The 19,501-nt window shown below is 41.3% G+C and overlaps 2 protein-coding genes across 2 annotated transcripts; both read left to right on the plus strand.

Annotated features, from left to right (window-relative positions):
• Positions 1-456: 456 nt before the first annotated feature.
• LOC147797715 (EGF-like repeat and discoidin I-like domain-containing protein 3) lies at positions 457-5,643 on the plus strand. The gene is made up of 5 exons (XM_087142471.1): positions 457-798; positions 1,501-1,639; positions 2,838-3,211; positions 3,915-4,053; positions 5,258-5,643. The coding sequence occupies exons 1-5, from the start codon at positions 457-459 to the stop codon at positions 5,641-5,643; spliced, it is 1,380 nt and encodes a 459-aa protein (XP_086998597.1).
• A 1,900-nt stretch (positions 5,644-7,543) lies between these two features.
• Positions 7,544-18,006, plus strand: LOC147797716 (EGF-like repeat and discoidin I-like domain-containing protein 3). Its single transcript, XM_087141924.1, has 4 exons — positions 7,544-8,050; positions 8,753-8,891; positions 11,080-11,294; positions 11,713-18,006. The coding sequence occupies exons 1-4, from the start codon at positions 7,643-7,645 to the stop codon at positions 11,857-11,859; spliced, it is 909 nt and encodes a 302-aa protein (XP_086998050.1). The 5' UTR covers positions 7,544-7,642; the 3' UTR covers positions 11,860-18,006.
• The last annotated feature ends 1,495 nt before the right edge of the window (positions 18,007-19,501 follow it).

The following is a 19,501-nucleotide window of genomic DNA, read 5'->3' on the forward strand; positions in this document are numbered from 1 at the left end:
GAACTTCTTGCATGCCAAACAATGGCCACAAACAATGGTGTGTGGGTGTACCCGTTACCGCACGAGGCATTTTACATTCCAATGTCCAGTTTTGTGCAGGACTTCGTGGTATCTTATTGAGGTTTCATGGATATTGCATACATGCAATTTGAGAAAAATCATGGATATTTCATTATCAAACGACTATACCCACCTTACTTCATCATAAAGTATTCTCAAACGCAGCGTAAACCAAGAAATAGCCTGAAAAGGAAAGTCAAAGCAGAGCGTTTCTGGGAAATGAACTTGAAGTGCCGTAATTAGTCTACGAATCACCGCTAGTATAAAAAGTGTGGCCTCCTTAGATCCGTTGAACTACATTGTGCACATTAAAACCCCAATTCTCAACTGATGTTGCTTTTGGTTTTGTTTGTTGAACTTCAAGTGGACGGACGCTTATGCGGTGAACGGCTTGGAATGGAGGACGGAAGTATTCCTGACTCCAGTATCACTGCCTCCAGCGTTTTCAACGAGCGAATAAACGCGTCTGGTAACTGCGAGCCTCACAACGGCCGGCTGAACTACCATGGAGTAGATTCGATTGTCGGTGGCTGGTGCCCGGCCAGGAATGACAAGGAATCCCCATGGTTTGAGGTAGATTTGGCCAAGCAACTGCAGGTAGAGGGAGTTATCATTCAGGGCAGCGTGGATCCATCGGGGATTTGGAGGGAGCGAGTGACAGCGTACCAGGTGCAGTACAGTAATGACCGAAGTACCTGGGTGTATGTGACCAATGGAGGACCTGAGACAGGGCCGCAGGTAGAGGATTAAAATGTCTGTTCTCCCAATCCTGCTTAGTATAGCAATTGTCTCGGCACAGTTCAGTTAACAAATCTAGTCATAAACAAAAACGGATTGGTTTTCCACATGAGCCTCGAATGGATTCCATTGACATCCACAAGCAATTTCCAAAGTAACTTTTATTGGAATTGAGACACAGGTATAAATTTTCAACGGTAGTAAGTATGTAGTGTACACAATGCCATTTTTTGGAAGGAATCTGTTTAGGACTGCTTTGAACAAGCACAGACCTACAAATGATGACACTATCTCCAATAAGAACGTACGGTATACAAAAAAGAAACCGATTTTCCCGGTTCAACTGCAGATGGAACATACAATGAATGATTTAGGCCACTTTGTACGACCCCTTGTTGCTATTTTCATGATATAAAAACTGAAGCGCTAATGGTTGCACTACGATGTGGAGACTTCAGGGACCTTACATTTGAATATAAGCCAAGAGATTGTCCCATCTTAAAAGCAGAACATTTAAGTGATTGTCTCTGTTTTCCCTCTAGACAGAAAAAAAAGCACCTGACACGTTTGGCTGAAAGACAAAGACTTCTGTAGACACGCTATACTGTTTATAATAGGCAAGCAATAACTTTGTGTTTTTGTTTTTCTAATCTTCTTTTGTTTTTCTAATTTGTCTTCCACTTTCGCCTGCATAATGGACAGACATTTGATGGTAACGTGGACCAAACCACCCCAGTTAACAGCAGTTTTAACAAGCCCATCCAAGCTCGCTACATCCGTATCAGACCGACCAGCTACAATTCTTGGCCCTCGATGCGGGTTGAACTCTTCGGCTGCAAAGGTAAAGCCCTTTTTAAATATTTTGCAATTCTGGGAAAAACACAGCTTGTTCACATTTGACACGATAGACATTCAACACCCGGGAGCAAAATTCACAGGGTAAGGGTAATAGAAATGTACGCCACAGCTGTGGTCGCGCAAAGGGTTACTTGCTGCTGTAATCAAAGCATGATAGTTACAGTGCGCACGTGTCGCACGCACATGGAAAGGTTAACCCCTGTTATTTGCCTTGACAATTGGCCAAACAAAATATTTGATTAGGAACTCAGCTCTTCGATTGTGAAATACTTCAACACATTTTGTGTGGTTTTATCTCTGTAGAAATGTTGATAAAATCTTTTGACCAAGACTTATGAGAAATAAATAATACTGAAAATAAAAATTGTGTTTTTTCCGATAAAAATCATGACAGAGCATGCATGTACATGTACATATACATGTACCTCCATGGACAGAAATATGGTCTATATCAACTTGAAATGATAGATAATTGAAGAAAAAAACTTGAAAGGAAAATCATGGGTTGAATAAAAGAGGCCAATTTCATTGAGATCGCCAGCAGAATACGTACATACCTACACCTCAGACTTTGCAGGTTCAGAACGCACTCAGGGAACAGGCACCCAACGAATACTGCTTCTTTAGGAAGAACTGAAAAACATGATTGAATGGGAGAAAGTCACCGGGAAAAGGCAACTTGTTGATTTTTTTTCAGATTGCTTCATACATTTAATTACAAAAATGCTTAGCGAAAAGGAGAAGCAGACCAAGTGAGGAACTTCTTGCATGCCAAACAATGGCCACAAACAATGGTGTGTGGGTGTACCCGTTACCGCACGAGGCATTTTACATTCCAATGTCCAGTTTTGTGCAGGACTTCGTGGTATCTTATTGAGGTTTCATGGATATTGCATACATGCAATTTGAGAAAAATCATGGATATTTCATTATCAAACGACTATACCCACCTTACTTCATCATAAAGTATTCTCAAACGCAGCGTAAACCAAGAAATAGCCTGAAAAGGAAAGTCAAAGCAGAGCGTTTCTGGGAAATGAACTTGAAGTGCCGTAATTAGTCTACGAATCACCGCTAGTATAAAAAGTGTGGCCTCCTTAGATCCGTTGAACTACATTGTGCACATTAAAACCCCAATTCTCAACTGATGTTGCTTTTGGTTTTGTTTGTTGAACTTCAAGTGGACGGACGCTTATGCGGTGAACGGCTTGGAATGGAGGACGGAAGTATTCCTGACTCCAGTATCACTGCCTCCAGCGTTTTCAACGAGCGAATAAACGCGTCTGGTAACTGCGAGCCTCACAACGGCCGGCTGAACTACCATGGAGTAGATTCGATTGTCGGTGGCTGGTGCCCGGCCAGGAATGACAAGGAATCCCCATGGTTTGAGGTAGATTTGGCCAAGCAACTGCAGGTAGAGGGAGTTATCATTCAGGGCAGCGTGGATCCATCGGGGATTTGGAGGGAGCGAGTGACAGCGTACCAGGTGCAGTACAGTAATGACCGAAGTACCTGGGTGTATGTGACCAATGGAGGACCTGAGACAGGGCCGCAGGTAGAGGATTAAAATGTCTGTTCTCCCAATCCTGCTTAGTATAGCAATTGTCTCGGCACAGTTCAGTTAACAAATCTAGTCATAAACAAAAACGGATTGGTTTTCCACATGAGCCTCGAATGGATTCCATTGACATCCACAAGCAATTTCCAAAGTAACTTTTATTGGAATTGAGACACAGGTATAAATTTTCAACGGTAGTAAGTATGTAGTGTACACAATGCCATTTTTTGGAAGGAATCTGTTTAGGACTGCTTTGAACAAGCACAGACCTACAAATGATGACACTATCTCCAATAAGAACGTACGGTATACAAAAAAGAAACCGATTTTCCCGGTTCAACTGCAGATGGAACATACAATGAATGATTTAGGCCACTTTGTACGACCCCTTGTTGCTATTTTCATGATATAAAAAACTGAAGCGCTAATGGTTGCACTACGATGTGGAGACTTCAGGGACCTTACATTTGAATATAAGCCAAGAGATTGTCCCATCTTAAAAGCAGAACATTTAAGTGATTGTCTCTTTTTTCCCTCTAGACAGAAAAAAAAGCACCTGACACGTTTGGCTGAAAGACAAAGACTTCTGTAGACACGCTATACTGTTTATAATAGGCAAGCAATAACTTTGTGTTTTTGTTTTTCTAATCTTCTTTTGTTTTTCTAATTTGTCTTCCACTTTCGCCTGCATAATGGACAGACATTTGATGGTAACGTGGACCAAACCACCCCAGTCAACAGCAGTTTTAACAAGCCCATCCAAGCTCGCTACATCCGTATCAGACCGACCAGCTACAATTCTTGGCCCTCGATGCGGGTTGAACTCTTCGGCTGCAAAGGTAAAGCCCTTTTTAAATATTTTGCAATTGTGGGAAAAACACAGCTTGTTCACATTTGACACGATAGACATTCAACACCCGGGAGCAAAATTCACAGGGTAAGGGTAATAGAAATGTACGCCACAGCTGTGGTCGCGCAAAGGGTTACTTGCTGCTGTAATCAAAGCATGATAGTTACAGTGCGCACGTGTCGCACGCACATGGAAAGGTTAACCCCTGTTATTTGCCTTGACAATTGGCCAAACAAAATATTTGATTAGGAACTCAGCTCTTCGATTGTGAAATACTTCAACACATTTTGTGTGGTTTTATCTCTGTAGAAATGTTGATAAAATCTTTTGACAAAGACTTATGAGAAATAAATAATACTGAAAATAAAAATTGTGTTTTTTCCGATAAAAATCATGACAGAGCATGCATGTACATGTACATGTACATATACATGTACCTCCATGGACAGAAATATGGTCTATATCAACTTGAAATGATAGATAATTGAAGAAAAAAACTTGAAAGGAAAATCATGGGTTGAATAAAAGAGGCCAATTTCATTGAGATCGCCAGCAGAATACGTACATACCTACACCTCAGACTTTGCAGGTTCAGAACGCACTCAGGGAACAGGCACCCAACGAATACTGCTTCTTTAGGAAGAACTGAAAAACATGATTGAATGGGAGAAAGTCACCGGGAAAAGGCAACTTGTTGATTTTTTTTCAGATTGCTTCATACATTTAATTACAAAAATGCTTAGCGAAAAGGAGAAGCAGACCAAGTGAGGAACTTCTTGCATGCCAAACAATGGCCACAAACAATGGTGTGTGGGTGTACCCGTTACCGCACGAGGCATTTTACATTCCAATGTCCAGTTTTGTGCAGGACTTCGTGGTATCTTATTGAGGTTTCATGGATATTGCATACATGCAATTTGAGAAAAATCATGGATATTTCATTATCAAACGACTATACCCACCTTACTTCATCATAAAGTATTCTCAAACGCAGCGTAAACCAAGAAATAGCCTGAAAAGGAAAGTCAAAGCAGAGCGTTTCTGGGAAATGAACTTGAAGTGCCGTAATTAGTCTACGAATCACCGCTAGTATAAAAAGTGTGGCCTCCTTAGATCCGTTGAACTACATTGTGCACATTAAAACCCCAATTCTCAACTGATGTTGCTTTTGGTTTTGTTTGTTGAACTTCAAGTGGACGGACGCTTATGCGGTGAACGGCTTGGAATGGAGGACGGAAGTATTCCTGACTCCAGTATCACTGCCTCCAGCGTTTTCAACGAGCGAATAAACGCGTCTGGTAACTGCGAGCCTCACAACGGCCGGCTGAACTACCATGGAGTAGATTCGATTGTCGGTGGCTGGTGCCCGGCCAGGAATGACAAGGAATCCCCATGGTTTGAGGTAGATTTGGCCAAGCAACTGCAGGTAGAGGGAGTTATCATTCAGGGCAGCGTGGATCCATCGGGGATTTGGAGGGAGCGAGTGACAGCGTACCAGGTGCAGTACAGTAATGACCGAAGTACCTGGGTGTATGTGACCAATGGAGGACCTGAGACAGGGCCGCAGGTAGAGGATTAAAATGTCTGTTCTCCCAATCCTGCTTAGTATAGCAATTGTCTCGGCACAGTTCAGTTAACAAATCTAGTCATAAACAAAAACGGATTGGTTTTCCACATGAGCCTCGAATGGATTCCATTGACATCCACAAGCAATTTCCAAAGTAACTTTTATTGGAATTGAGACACAGGTATAAATTTTCAACGGTAGTAAGTATGTAGTGTACACAATGCCATTTTTTGGAAGGAATCTGTTTAGGACTGCTTTGAACAAGCACAGACCTACAAATGATGACACTATCTCCAATAAGAACGTACGGTATACAAAAAAGAAACCGATTTTCCCGGTTCAACTGCAGATGGAACATACAATGAATGATTTAGGCCACTTTGTACGACCCCTTGTTGCTATTTTCATGATATAAAAACTGAAGCGCTAATGGTTGCACTACGATGTGGAGACTTCAGGGACCTTACATTTGAATATAAGCCAAGAGATTGTCCCATCTTAAAAGCAGAACATTTAAGTGATTGTCTCTGTTTTCCCTCTAGACAGAAAAAAAAGCACCTGACACGTTTGGCTGAAAGACAAAGACTTCTGTAGACACGCTATACTGTTTATAATAGGCAAGCAATAACTTTGTGTTTTTGTTTTTCTAATCTTCTTTTGTTTTTCTAATTTGTCTTCCACTTTCGCCTGCATAATGGACAGACATTTGATGGTAACGTGGACCAAACCACCCCAGTCAACAGCAGTTTTAACAAGCCCATCCAAGCTCGCTACATCCGTATCAGACCGACCAGCTACAATTCTTGGCCCTCGATGCGGGTTGAACTCTTCGGCTGCAAAGGTAAAGCCCTTTTTAAATATTTTGCAATTCTGGGAAAAACACAGCTTGTTCACATTTGACACGATAGACATTCAACACCCGGGAGCAAAATTCACAGGGTAAGGGTAATAGAAATGTACGCCACAGCTGTGGTCGCGCAAAGGGTTACTTGCTGCTGTAATCAAAGCATGATAGTTACAGTGCGCACGTGTCGCACGCACATGGAAAGGTTAACCCCTGTTATTTGCCTTGACAATTGGCCAAACAAAATATTTGATTAGGAACTCAGCTCTTCGATTGTGAAATACTTCAACACATTTTGTGTGGTTTTATCTCTGTAGAAATGTTGATAAAATCTTTTGACCAAGACTTATGAGAAATAAATAATACTGAAAATAAAAATTGTGTTTTTTCCGATAAAAATCATGACAGAGCATGCATGTACATGTACATGTACATATACATGTACCTCCATGGACAGAAATATGGTCTATATCAACTTGAAATGATAGATAATTGAAGAAAAAAACTTGAAAGGAAAATCATGGGTTGAATAAAAGAGGCCAATTTCATTGAGATCGCCAGCAGAATACGTACATACCTACACCTCAGACTTTGCAGGTTCAGAACGCACTCAGGGAACAGGCACCCAACGAATACTGCTTCTTTAGGAAGAACTGAAAAACATGATTGAATGGGAGAAAGTCACCGGGAAAAGGCAACTTGTTGATTTTTTTTCAGATTGCTTCATACATTTAATTACAAAAATGCTTAGCGAAAAGGAGAAGCAGACCAAGTGAGGAACTTCTTGCATGCCAAACAATGGCCACAAACAATGGTGTGTGGGTGTACCCGTTACCGCACGAGGCATTTTACATTCCAATGTCCAGTTTTGTGCAGGACTTCGTGGTATCTTATTGAGGTTTCATGGATATTGCATACATGCAATTTGAGAAAAATCATGGATATTTCATTATCAAACGACTATACCCACCTTACTTCATCATAAAGTATTCTCAAACGCAGCGTAAACCAAGAAATAGCCTGAAAAGGAAAGTCAAAGCAGAGCGTTTCTGGGAAATGAACTTGAAGTGCCGTAATTAGTCTACGAATCACCGCTAGTATAAAAAGTGTGGCCTCCTTAGATCCGTTGAACTACATTGTGCACATTAAAACCCCAATTCTCAACTGATGTTGCTTTTGGTTTTGTTTGTTGAACTTCAAGTGGACGGACGCTTATGCGGTGAACGGCTTGGAATGGAGGACGGAAGTATTCCTGACTCCAGTATCACTGCCTCCAGCGTTTTCAACGAGCGAATAAACGCGTCTGGTAACTGCGAGCCTCACAACGGCCGGCTGAACTACCATGGAGTAGATTCGATTGTCGGTGGCTGGTGCCCGGCCAGGAATGACAAGGAATCCCCATGGTTTGAGGTAGATTTGGCCAAGCAACTGCAGGTAGAGGGAGTTATCATTCAGGGCAGCGTGGATCCATCGGGGATTTGGAGGGAGCGAGTGACAGCGTACCAGGTGCAGTACAGTAATGACCGAAGTACCTGGGTGTATGTGACCAATGGAGGACCTGAGACAGGGCCGCAGGTAGAGGATTAAAATGTCTGTTCTCCCAATCCTGCTTAGTATAGCAATTGTCTCGGCACAGTTCAGTTAACAAATCTAGTCATAAACAAAAACGGATTGGTTTTCCACATGAGCCTCGAATGGATTCCATTGACATCCACAAGCAATTTCCAAAGTAACTTTTATTGGAATTGAGACACAGGTATAAATTTTCAACGGTAGTAAGTATGTAGTGTACACAATGCCATTTTTTGGAAGGAATCTGTTTAGGACTGCTTTGAACAAGCACAGACCTACAAATGATGACACTATCTCCAATAAGAACGTACGGTATACAAAAAAGAAACCGATTTTCCCGGTTCAACTGCAGATGGAACATACAATGAATGATTTAGGCCACTTTGTACGACCCCTTGTTGCTATTTTCATGATATAAAAACTGAAGCGCTAATGGTTGCACTACGATGTGGAGACTTCAGGGACCTTACATTTGAATATAAGCCAAGAGATTGTCCCATCTTAAAAGCAGAACATTTAAGTGATTGTCTCTGTTTTCCCTCTAGACAGAAAAAAAAGCACCTGACACGTTTGGCTGAAAGACAAAGACTTCTGTAGACACGCTATACTGTTTATAATAGGCAAGCAATAACTTTGTGTTTTTGTTTTTCTAATCTTCTTTTGTTTTTCTAATTTGTCTTCCACTTTCGCCTGCATAATGGACAGACATTTGATGGTAACGTGGACCAAACCACCCCAGTCAACAGCAGTTTTAACAAGCCCATCCAAGCTCGCTACATCCGTATCAGACCGACCAGCTACAATTCTTGGCCCTCGATGCGGGTTGAACTCTTCGGCTGCAAAGGTAAAGCCCTTTTTAAATATTTTGCAATTCTGGGAAAAACACAGCTTGTTCACATTTGACACGATAGACATTCAACACCCGGGAGCAAAATTCACAGGGTAAGGGTAATAGAAATGTACGCCACAGCTGTGGTCGCGCAAAGGGTTACTTGCTGCTGTAATCAAAGCATGATAGTTACAGTGCGCACGTGTCGCACGCACATGGAAAGGTTAACCCCTGTTATTTGCCTTGACAATTGGCCAAACAAAATATTTGATTAGGAACTCAGCTCTTCGATTGTAAAATACTTCAACACATTTTGTGTGGTTTTATCTCTGTAGAAATGTTGATAAAATCTTTTGACAAAGACTTACGAGAAATAAATAATACTGAAAATAAAAATTGTGTTTTTTCCCGATAAAAATCATGACAGAGCATGCATGTGGAGTTATATGGACATGTACCTCCATGGACAGAAATATGGTCTATATCAACTTGAAATGATAGATAATTGAAGAAAAAAACTTGAAAGGAAAATCATGGGTTGAATAAAAGAGGCCAATTTCATTGAGATCGCCAGCAGAATACGTACATACCTACACCCCAGACTTTGCAGGTTCAGAATGCACTCAGGGAACAGGCACCCAACGAATACTGCTTCTTTGGGAAGAACTGAAAAACATGATTGAATGGGAGAAAGTCACCGGGAAAAGGCAACTTGTTGATTTTTTTTCAGATTGCTTCATACATTTAATCACAAAAATGCTTAGCGAAAAGGAGAAGCAGACCAAGTGAGGAACTTCTTTTATTCAAATAAAGAAAAAAATCATTGTAATTTTATTTTTAAGCTTTTTTAAATTCAAAGAGCATTAAGTGCAAGTGAAACGAAGTCATGTGATTTCTTTTCGTCATTTTCCCCTTTCTTTCCTCTTAGGTTGCAATGAAACACAAATGCATAATGATCTCACTTTCAAACAGAGGTGATCTGTTTAGTTGGATCACAACACTTTTTCAAAACTGCGGTAGCCACGGGGTGCTGTGTTCGTAGTGGATAAACCCTCGTGCATGCCAAACAATGGCCACAAACAATGGCCACATTCAGTGCTTGACATGCGCAAGGGTTTATCCACTACGAACACAGAGCGAGGGTTCCCCTCGTTTTTCTGTTTTCTCAGTTCGATCAGGTGATGCGTGGCAGTTGGTAGAACAATCAGATCAAGTGATTTCTGAGGTTTGTTGGTCACACGCTCCCACTTTAGGGCATTTTCAGCTATTACATGTACACAGGACATAAGACCGCTTGTCTGGTTCCCAGACGTAAATGTATAATACAGAGATGACATCATCTGAAAAAAAATGGCCCAACTTAATGCATGGGAACTAGAAGGACACCTTCACTGGACATGTTACTCAACCATACCCAATCAAAAACACGTTGAAATTAAGCAGTAGCAAGATTCCAGTCGATTAAGCAAGTTTAAGCAGCTTTTGGATATTGTTTTATACCAAATAAAAACTTTTTTTTATTTTGCCAACAAGCAGGTCTACGGCGACGCGTGCGTCGACCAGAAACCGGAAACTTTAAGGGAGCAATCTACAGTTATTTGAATAGTCTCTGAGGGGCGTTCAAGCTGAATTGAGTTACCCATAATTACATTCTTATCTCAGTGGCAATTCCATCTCCTTAATCAGTTCAGGCTGCATTTGGTAAAGCAAAGTCGATTTTTGCCACCGATTTCGGTCACATTTCATATATCACTTTAGGAAAGTCAAAAATGCCTTTCTTAGAAATTCCATATGCAATTATGTGAGCAGTGTCTTCACAGGCTTGAAGTATTACGGTTTAAAGATGCTGCTACTTTTCTTTGAAGGAAATGAAAACAGGATTTGATTCACAGATAATTTATTAACTATTCCACATATTTTCCCTGGAAAGATAATTGAATTTTGTTCCTGATCACCGTGAAGCCCTATTCCTGTTTTTGATTTCAACATGGCAACTTTAATAAGTGGCGAACTTTAAACTTGATTTTCTCATTATTGTTATCCGAGAAAAGATCTGGCACTTCCGTTGACAGAGGAAACTGTTGACGATATGCCCACTCTGTCGTCCACCAGTTTGTGAACGGTATTAAAGGTGTGGTGGGAGATAAGGGCGGCAGACTCTCACACCTTATAGTTGATGGGAATCTCACTTTTTGTACACCAGAATCAGTGGGTGCCTCGTGCTGGTGTGCCGCCGCCAACGACACGAAGCCCTGGATACAAGTCGATTTCAACAACACGGTACTCTGCACAGGACTGGTTACCCAGGGACGTGGTGATGGTGACTACCAGCAGTGGGTGTCGGTGTACAGAGTTCGCTACAGCGATGATGGCCAGTCCTGGACCACGGTGAAGGATCAGGATGGAACACCAGCAGAGGTCACTGATCTGTTATTTCATTTCCACAAGTGTATTTGAAACAATCAGACATTTGCCCGCCAACACCTCGCGTCTCAAAAAAGCTGCTGGTCTGTTTTCAAAGCTAGAATGTAAACACTGACATTCGTTTACGGACAGACGCGCTGTTTTTCAGAAAATGAAATGGATGTAATGTAATACTTTAGAACATAGAAAAATAAAATCCCTGGTTTGTAGCCAAATGACACAAACTAAACTGGTTTCTTCTGTGTTAGACTGAGGCACGCATGCAAGTGGGCGCGTTCGAAATGGTGTTTGGGCCTGACGGCAATAATTTCAGGTGATCACTGACAAACTGGCTGAAACTTGCGTGGCGCATCTGAAACAAACTGTACCAACAAAACTTTCACTGACATTCATTTCTGATTTCTATTTCCAGTTTTTGGGGAACAGTGACAATCACACCCTAGTCACAGCTCGATTTGCAGAGGTCGTGCGCACCAGGTATCTTCGTATCATACCAACTGAATGGAACGGGCTCTGCTGCATGAGATTTGAGGTGATGGGTTGCATTGTTGCCAACTAAAGGCAATGGATCTGCTTTCAACTGAGTTGAGACTGCACCCTGATGGCTTCATACTGATGGCTCTTGGGTACGAGCAAGGGAAGAATATCAGTGTCAAATAGATATATTTATTCAGCATATCTATGTTAAAATCAGCCTGAATTGAGTTCTTGTTTGTCAATCAGTGACTTGAGATTACAAAATAAAGTGTGACCGGATGTAAACAGAGTGAACATTTTGGGGGCACTGATATTCGCAACAGTCCGCAACGGAAATCTTGAAAAATGTTTCACAGGTTTTGTTAGACATCGAATTATGAAATTATAAAGTTTTCGTCCTCAAAATCCTAAAGGAAACACATTCATGATATCAATGGACATCGAAACATTCGGCACAGGCTTGTGTTTGACTGAAGTAAATGAAATCCAATGTTCTCAAATTGAAAGGAATCAGTTAGTAAGAACGTTTTAAACATCTGTTCAAACTAAAATACAGTTTTCAAATAAACAGTTTATGGAACTAGTTAAGTACATAGGACCTACTGTTATTGTACAATTAACCCAATTTAAGATACACTTTTCTTTATGTTTGTAAATGAAATTATACCAATGTAAATCATTTGGAAAACGAGTGAAAGTTGCACTTTGCATGCTGTATATATAAATTTGCATTACTTTTGTTGCCTTACGAAGTGATTCACGGGATAAGTTTGTTGACCACGTACTGTTGACCATGTATACCAGTGGTGCGACCGACGAAATTTACGTTGAAAATCTTCTGTCAACACTGTTCAGACGGTTATAATTTCATTATTTTTTATCAGTGGAATTTTTAAATTATCATGTCGCGTTCAGTTCAGTTTCCATAAGGACTTACAAAACAAATGCCCAAAGCGAGTAACATGCCAAGACACAGACGGTCGGGGAAGAGTTACTCGGTGACATCGCACGACAAAGAAACTGAAGCAAATTCCGTTCGTCTAAATTGCATTTATGTGACTATACATATCTTTAAGTTACACTGATATATTGTATTGTGTAGTTCGATGTATTACTGTATTATTAAACATGGTAATTTATTCTTGACAATGGGAATTTCATTTAGTAGCTAGGAAGGGGAAAAGGTGGACATAGGTGGTGCTCAAGATAGACACAGGTGTACGCCTTGCGTTTTTTGGGCCTACGCACCACATTATGCACAGTCTTGGTCAAGATCAAAGATCTTCATTTGCATGGACGCCATTTGAGCAAGCAAAGTATGGACAAAAAATAGGGTATATAAGCCATAATGTTAGGGGATTTAGCGTCCAACCCCTTATGGCCTTAACATAAGTGGCTCATTCCGGCACATTTTGTCCATGACACAGGAGGTGTTCAGGTTAATTATTGTTAATACCGAAGGAATTACATTCTGCCTCAAATTTTAATTAAACATCAAATTCCTTAAATGATACCTGCGTAAACAGGGTAGAAAAAACTCCTATCCGCGGTTGTGACTAAGTAAACACTGAGAGAACATATGAAATGCTGCTACCTGACATTATTTCTCATGAAAAATTCACTTAGTTGTGCTCGGTTTCCTGGAAATCCAATGACAAAGACGACGGCTCATTTTGCAATCTGAGCGCACAAAATCAGACATAGCCTAGCCTGTTGCTATGCTGTTGTCAAGTGCAAATCTTGCGCGAGCGCGCTTTCGTAATGAGCGCCATGAACATACGTGCAACTGCCATTACATACCCCACAGCAGTCAGCTGTTCATCGCCTCCCCACAACCTTTTGCTTGAAATTCAGCAGGTTGGCCTTTGGATGATTTGCCAGTCCTACGAGCAATTGAAGACATGAAAATGTCATCAAGATCTCGACCAAAGGCTCCGCTGATTTCACTGCAGCGCTGAACCTGCTCCTTTGTGTACACTCCCCTTGATCGTGCTAGTATCTGTTTGTAATCCTTGTTAAAAAATTCATTAACAAGGTCAATCCCGATGTTTCCATCCTATTTCCCGTCAGATTTGCCACCCTATTCCAGACAATTTCTTGAGCTATCCTTGGTGGATATGTAGGGGCGGTAAGGCGACATCCCTTGCGTGACCCACCGCGGAGTAGTCACGGCGCCAGCCTGCGGCAGCGGGCAAAACATCGCCTGCCTGCCTCGTGTGTGGAAACGTGACTCTCCACGCCTCTTCAGAGTGCTGAACAAAGAACCCTGTTAAAATAACTCCCGAGTGGGGGTGTGCCCGCCACAGATAGAATCCAGATATTCCTACCAACGTTTTGTGGGCAGGTATGAGATACTTGTGATGCTTCCTGTTCCAAGATGCAGGAATATCTAGACGCCAGTGATCCATGATGGCTGGTGCATCACATTCTCGAATGGCCTGTCTGAGGGCCCGATGGTACAAGCCCTGATACAGCAATGATTAAGAGTATTCAAGCACGCCATCCTTGTCATGATCATCATTATCAAAACTGTCCTTTCTGCACTCTGAACAGCAATACCATTTGTCAGGCGGGTCACCCACATCATCAACATCTATGCATTCCATATGGTAGCATTCCTGACGGATGCATCTGTCCTGTAACTCGCACTGTACCATTTCGTCTTCTCGACCAGTCCTCTTATGACAACTTCAGTAAATGTAATCAACCATATACTGGCATGCTCTTGAGCACCACCAATTACCTTATGGGGGCTCCGGGATGTTGACACAGCTGTAGTGAAAAAGCCACAATTATGGTTTGAACATCGAATCATTGATTAACCAGTATTTTCTTTACAGCTACAATCGCCTTCTTCAACACTGTCCCTAATATCCCGAAGAAACTCTGCATCCTCCAAATTATGATTTTCCTACTCCCGCTGATGGCCATCTCATCTGATGGAACACCTGGTCAAATGAAATCCACTACTGCCTGTGTCAGGGTCTTCAACCATGGTGTTTGCCCAGAGGGATCTGTTGTAGAAGCGAATTGTGCAGGTAGAACATTCGGGTCGTAAACTTTGGCAAGCTTCATGGCCAACATCGCTGTATATGCCTCAGTTGCAAAACGCACAAAGTCGAAGACTGCGTTGAAGTTGTCCATTACTTCTTTTCAACGGACCTGTGCCCGAAATCCTAATTGAGCTGGTAGGGTCCCCTGGTCTGTTGCACTTTTACCTGTGAACAAGTCATTCATTGTCTTGTAACAGCAAACCTCGATGATGAAACTCTTGATGGCATTGCACAAGACCTTTGAGTCGATCTTGGGGTGTTTCTTTCCCCGCCCTCGCTCACTTTGCGTCACACATTCTTTCCACTGAAAGATCATCTCCAAAGCAAGGAATTGGATGCATGGAATTTGGAGTACCTGGCACAAATTAAAGCAAGTTCTCCATGATGCGGACTTGAGGATCACTTGTACAACCAGGGTCATTCTCTCCCCCAGTTTACTCCAAGTAGATGCTGAAGGTAAAAGAGTTGATAGTGGCATGTCTTGTGCCTTCACAACACCAATGTTCTGCTCATGGCTAAAAGAAAACAATACCTGACAGCGAAGGTAAGGGCCCACATCCCGAACTTGTTGCTGTGCATGCGAGATTGATATCTGGCTGCAGTTTGGATCTGTACGTTATCCCAAACATCACAGTGCCCAAGCTCACTAGGCACAATTGCACTATTATCATCACTTTCATCAAAGTCAACTGAATGTGGACCAGCCGTCTCACACGACGACAGTGGGACAACTTCAAGATGTGATACAACCTGATCTGATGAAAATTCATCGTAATCGTTGATTCCCACGTCTATTCTGTCAATCACAACAGAGTCTACGTGTATAATGTGCCTTTTGTTTCTCTCCGTCATCATACTCACTCTGCAATGAATCATCCTCACATGTGGAGCAATCTTCTTCCACTCCAAAGTCTTTTATATCCGTGCTTTTTACTGGTAGATTTGAGGCACTAGCATCTGTCGCCTATAAGCACGTCCTCCAACGACTTAACCTAGCATTTGTGCGATGCATGTTTTTGTTTTTTTCCCATGTAAGTAGTTTCTCTTTGGAACCCTTACGAACTCTGTCAATTGTTCCAATGGTGCCTTTTGGACCCTTCGTCAGTCCTAGGTTTTGCAAGTAGCTGAGAAGCTTCTGACTACACCCATTATTTCCACAGCTGAATGCTTAAACGGCCTTGAATGAAATTGAACACTAGTGGCCGATGTGAGTACATGATCATTGCTAGCATTTTGCCAAGTCTCTGGTTGCGCTGCACTGTAGCATCGGCCTTTGACTCACAGCGGTTTTTCTTGCCTCCAACTGGAAATGTGCCTTGACGTATAACTGGGTCTGGTAGGGCAGCTTTGAGGGCAGTCACCAAAAATAGGCATGTAAGCCTCTGCTTCAGCAATGATGGCTCCCCAACTCCACTTGGTTATGTTGTCCGCGTTGACATCTTTTGATGATGTTGCTTTGTTGGGTATGATTTGGTCTCCTGTCTAATACGCCTTTGTAAGACCTGCCAAGAGCAGCCTTTCCTTTATTGTTCCGAAGCAGACAAGAAAGGGTATTTTCATATTTACTGCTGCAGATCAAAGAGGCTGCTCTATATTTGATGGCACGTGCATCGGCCTTGCATGATTTTGTAGTATTTTTCAACAAAGACTTCATTACAGGTATATCGCCAAAAAACTTGTGTCTTCCTTGCTCAATGCTTTCCCCTGTTGATAATGCTAGCTTAATTCCCTTTGGAGCCAACTGTCTTAGTTGGAAGGTGTAATGCTACAACCTTTGTAAACATAGAACCAATTCACTGGTTTTTAGTTGAAAAACAATGTAGATGGTTTGTGTTGTTTCACAACGTAACGGTTTCCCACAGCTGCAATTTTCAATACTATACACCTACTTGTCACTACATTAACATGTTTCGGTGCTCATAGTCTGAAATGGAACTTAGAAGTAAGTTATGATGACACTTTCATTTTTCGGAGAATACCTAACTACTTCCTTCAGCATACTTGCAGTTTGTTGTCCATCACAGCCTACCAGGTATCCTAAATCTGCAGAACCAAATCACATGAAGGCATTGAACATTCATGAAGTTGTTTTCACTGTTTGTATAACTACATGTATCAAGGCATCTGTCATGAAGGGTTCATGTGAAAGAAATCTTAGGGACAGGAAGTGGTTCGACCTGACTACACTACATCCTGGACTGACCAGGCACCATGCACATGTAATGTTTGGTGGTTAGCATGTAATTACTGAAGAGTAGATTTTGAACAAAGACGTCAGGTCAAAGTAAGGATTATTGAAAACAAAACGTTTTTTTTGTCTTTCTTAAAGTGATATTGTGTGCACGTAGGTTTTTACAATATGTTTGCGAGATGTTCATTCATAGTACGCTGCGTAATGAAACTTATGGTAGGGTATCTTAATTGAAACAATTACATGAAATAAAAGCTAACCTGTGTCATAGCAGGATGTCCCAGGAACATGTACATTAACTGTAAGCCAGAATCCAACAGACTTTCGAAACAACTATGCACACTTCACCTTCAACAAAAAGTCTTGTCCACAGGGTCCAGACCATCAACTATCCATGGCAATATCTGATCGTAAAAATGTATAATGGTAGTTACATGCGGATCACAAATTACATGACCTGAAAACTTAATGCAGACAGATTCTGAGGATTTGTTACAATTATCTTGAATACATTTACTACATTTACAATACTTGCCTTTTGTGAGCACAATTTGTTTCTTGTCACACTTCAGTCAATTAATGTTCACCTAAATGTTAAGCAATTGTCAAAGTCACTGCTCCTCATTTAACGATTTGTCCTGCATCCAGTGATGTCTTTGATGAATTTGTATAAAGTAAGGAAAGTAGGAAGAAGGCACTGTGAAATTTAAATTTCAAGGTTGTTTCTGGCATCCAACTTGGACACTGCATCCTGTTAGGTGAGGTATGTCGTACTAAACAGCAAAGCACCCTTCTTTAATTGACAAAACAACACAAAAAAATTTCAAAATGTATATAGCTTCCTATGTCCATAAAAGCTGTTTGACAGCATCATCTTCATGTACAATTATATAATTTATATCAAATATGTAGTTTGGTCTTATATTGTGTTCATGTATAATTAAAACATAAGCTTTAACCGTCAATAAAGTTCAAAGAACAAGAATAGGTGTCTGCATCTAAATGTATGTACATATCAGGGTCGTTTTGGTCAAATAAGATAAAGAGTTCCTTCATTATCATTCTATATCGACAACAAAATCAACTGCTTTTTTGAGCCCTTCCTGCTTTGAGGCGACGCTGTGTACTGGTACTATGTAGGCCTAATGTTTTATTTCTCCATTGGTAGGAGTCAACAACGCGCGTGGACTTGAACATAAACAAGAAGAAGACAACGTTGGCATAGTTCTCAAATCTACACAGAAACTGTTAACAAAAATGACTTTCGGATGTTACACTTATATTGTCCATCTGCCTCAACTCTAAAAAATTGAATGCTTCAGTCGTAAACTTACGTGTACGTGCAAATCGGTCGGCGAGACAGCAGATGTAATATGTCTGAAGCTTGGGATGGAACAGCCGTCGAGAAGATTAGGGGTCAAGTGACGTAATGTTCAACGACCTTATTTTAAAGATGGCGACTGTGGGAGGAAGCCCGTTAGATTGAATGGATAAAGGCAAAAGACTGGAAAATATCCGGCGGAATAACGTAGTGAAATCATTCAATAAATGGTTTTTAGAAAGCGGAAAGGTCAAGGATCATGTCGGTGTGCAAAAGAAATTGTGCCCACGATAAGTGGGTGCGCCGAAAATTTTCAGTACGTCGACACGAAATTGCGTATACGGATGTGTGCCTAAGGATGGAGCAGCAGTTAGAGTCCGTGCCACACTAGCGGGGCTAAGCCTTGTCATGCTAGTCTAGGCCTACCCTAGGCCTGACCACGGTTCTATAAACGGAAACCTTCCTAGGATCAGTTACCTGCGCAAAAACAACCCGTATTTGAAAGGTTTCATCAACGAAACTCTGGAAATCAGTAATGAACATGGGCCTATGATGACCAACTTTTTTTGCAGCCATTTGAAAGTCAAATACTGCTGTGATGATTGGCTGACCTAGTTTTATGAGTAGGCCTGTAAAGCCTACTACTGCAAATCTTTTGTTTTGCTGGGGCCTAGCGAAAGGTTTGTCTTACCAGATATGGGAAGTCTTGTCGGGGATTGTATACTTTGGAACCCCAAATTTGTCATTTTATTCTTTTGCAAAATGGGTAAGCCCCCTCCCCCGAACAATGGCAACACTTTTTTGTGCTGAGCCTAGTTTTGGAAATTTCGAATCATAAATTGTGAGAAAATGTGACTTTTTACTTAAAACTTGCCACGTAAATTTGAATCGACAATGTGTCATGTAATTAAAACACTCACAGATTACCCTCATCATTTCCCTCAAAACTCAAATCCGTGCCCTTTTTTGACATCAACCCTAGAGATATTGAGCATGTCCCAGTCGTCAACAAAGATGGATTCAAAAGTTGAAATGCTTTCTCTTTTCTATTATAGAAACAGGGTCCCCAAATTTTCAATCTCCGTCTTGTTTTTCCGACACAAAAGGCTTTGTGTCATAGCGTCATGCATCATGTGCATTGTGCAGAAATATTTTGTGA

The sequence above is a fragment of the Acanthaster planci genome, linkage group LG10 (assembly GCF_054643075.1).
Source record: "Acanthaster planci isolate LZ-2023a linkage group LG10, COTS_SCS, whole genome shotgun sequence".
NCBI classification, from domain to species: Eukaryota; Metazoa; Echinodermata; class Asteroidea; order Valvatida; family Acanthasteridae; genus Acanthaster; species Acanthaster planci.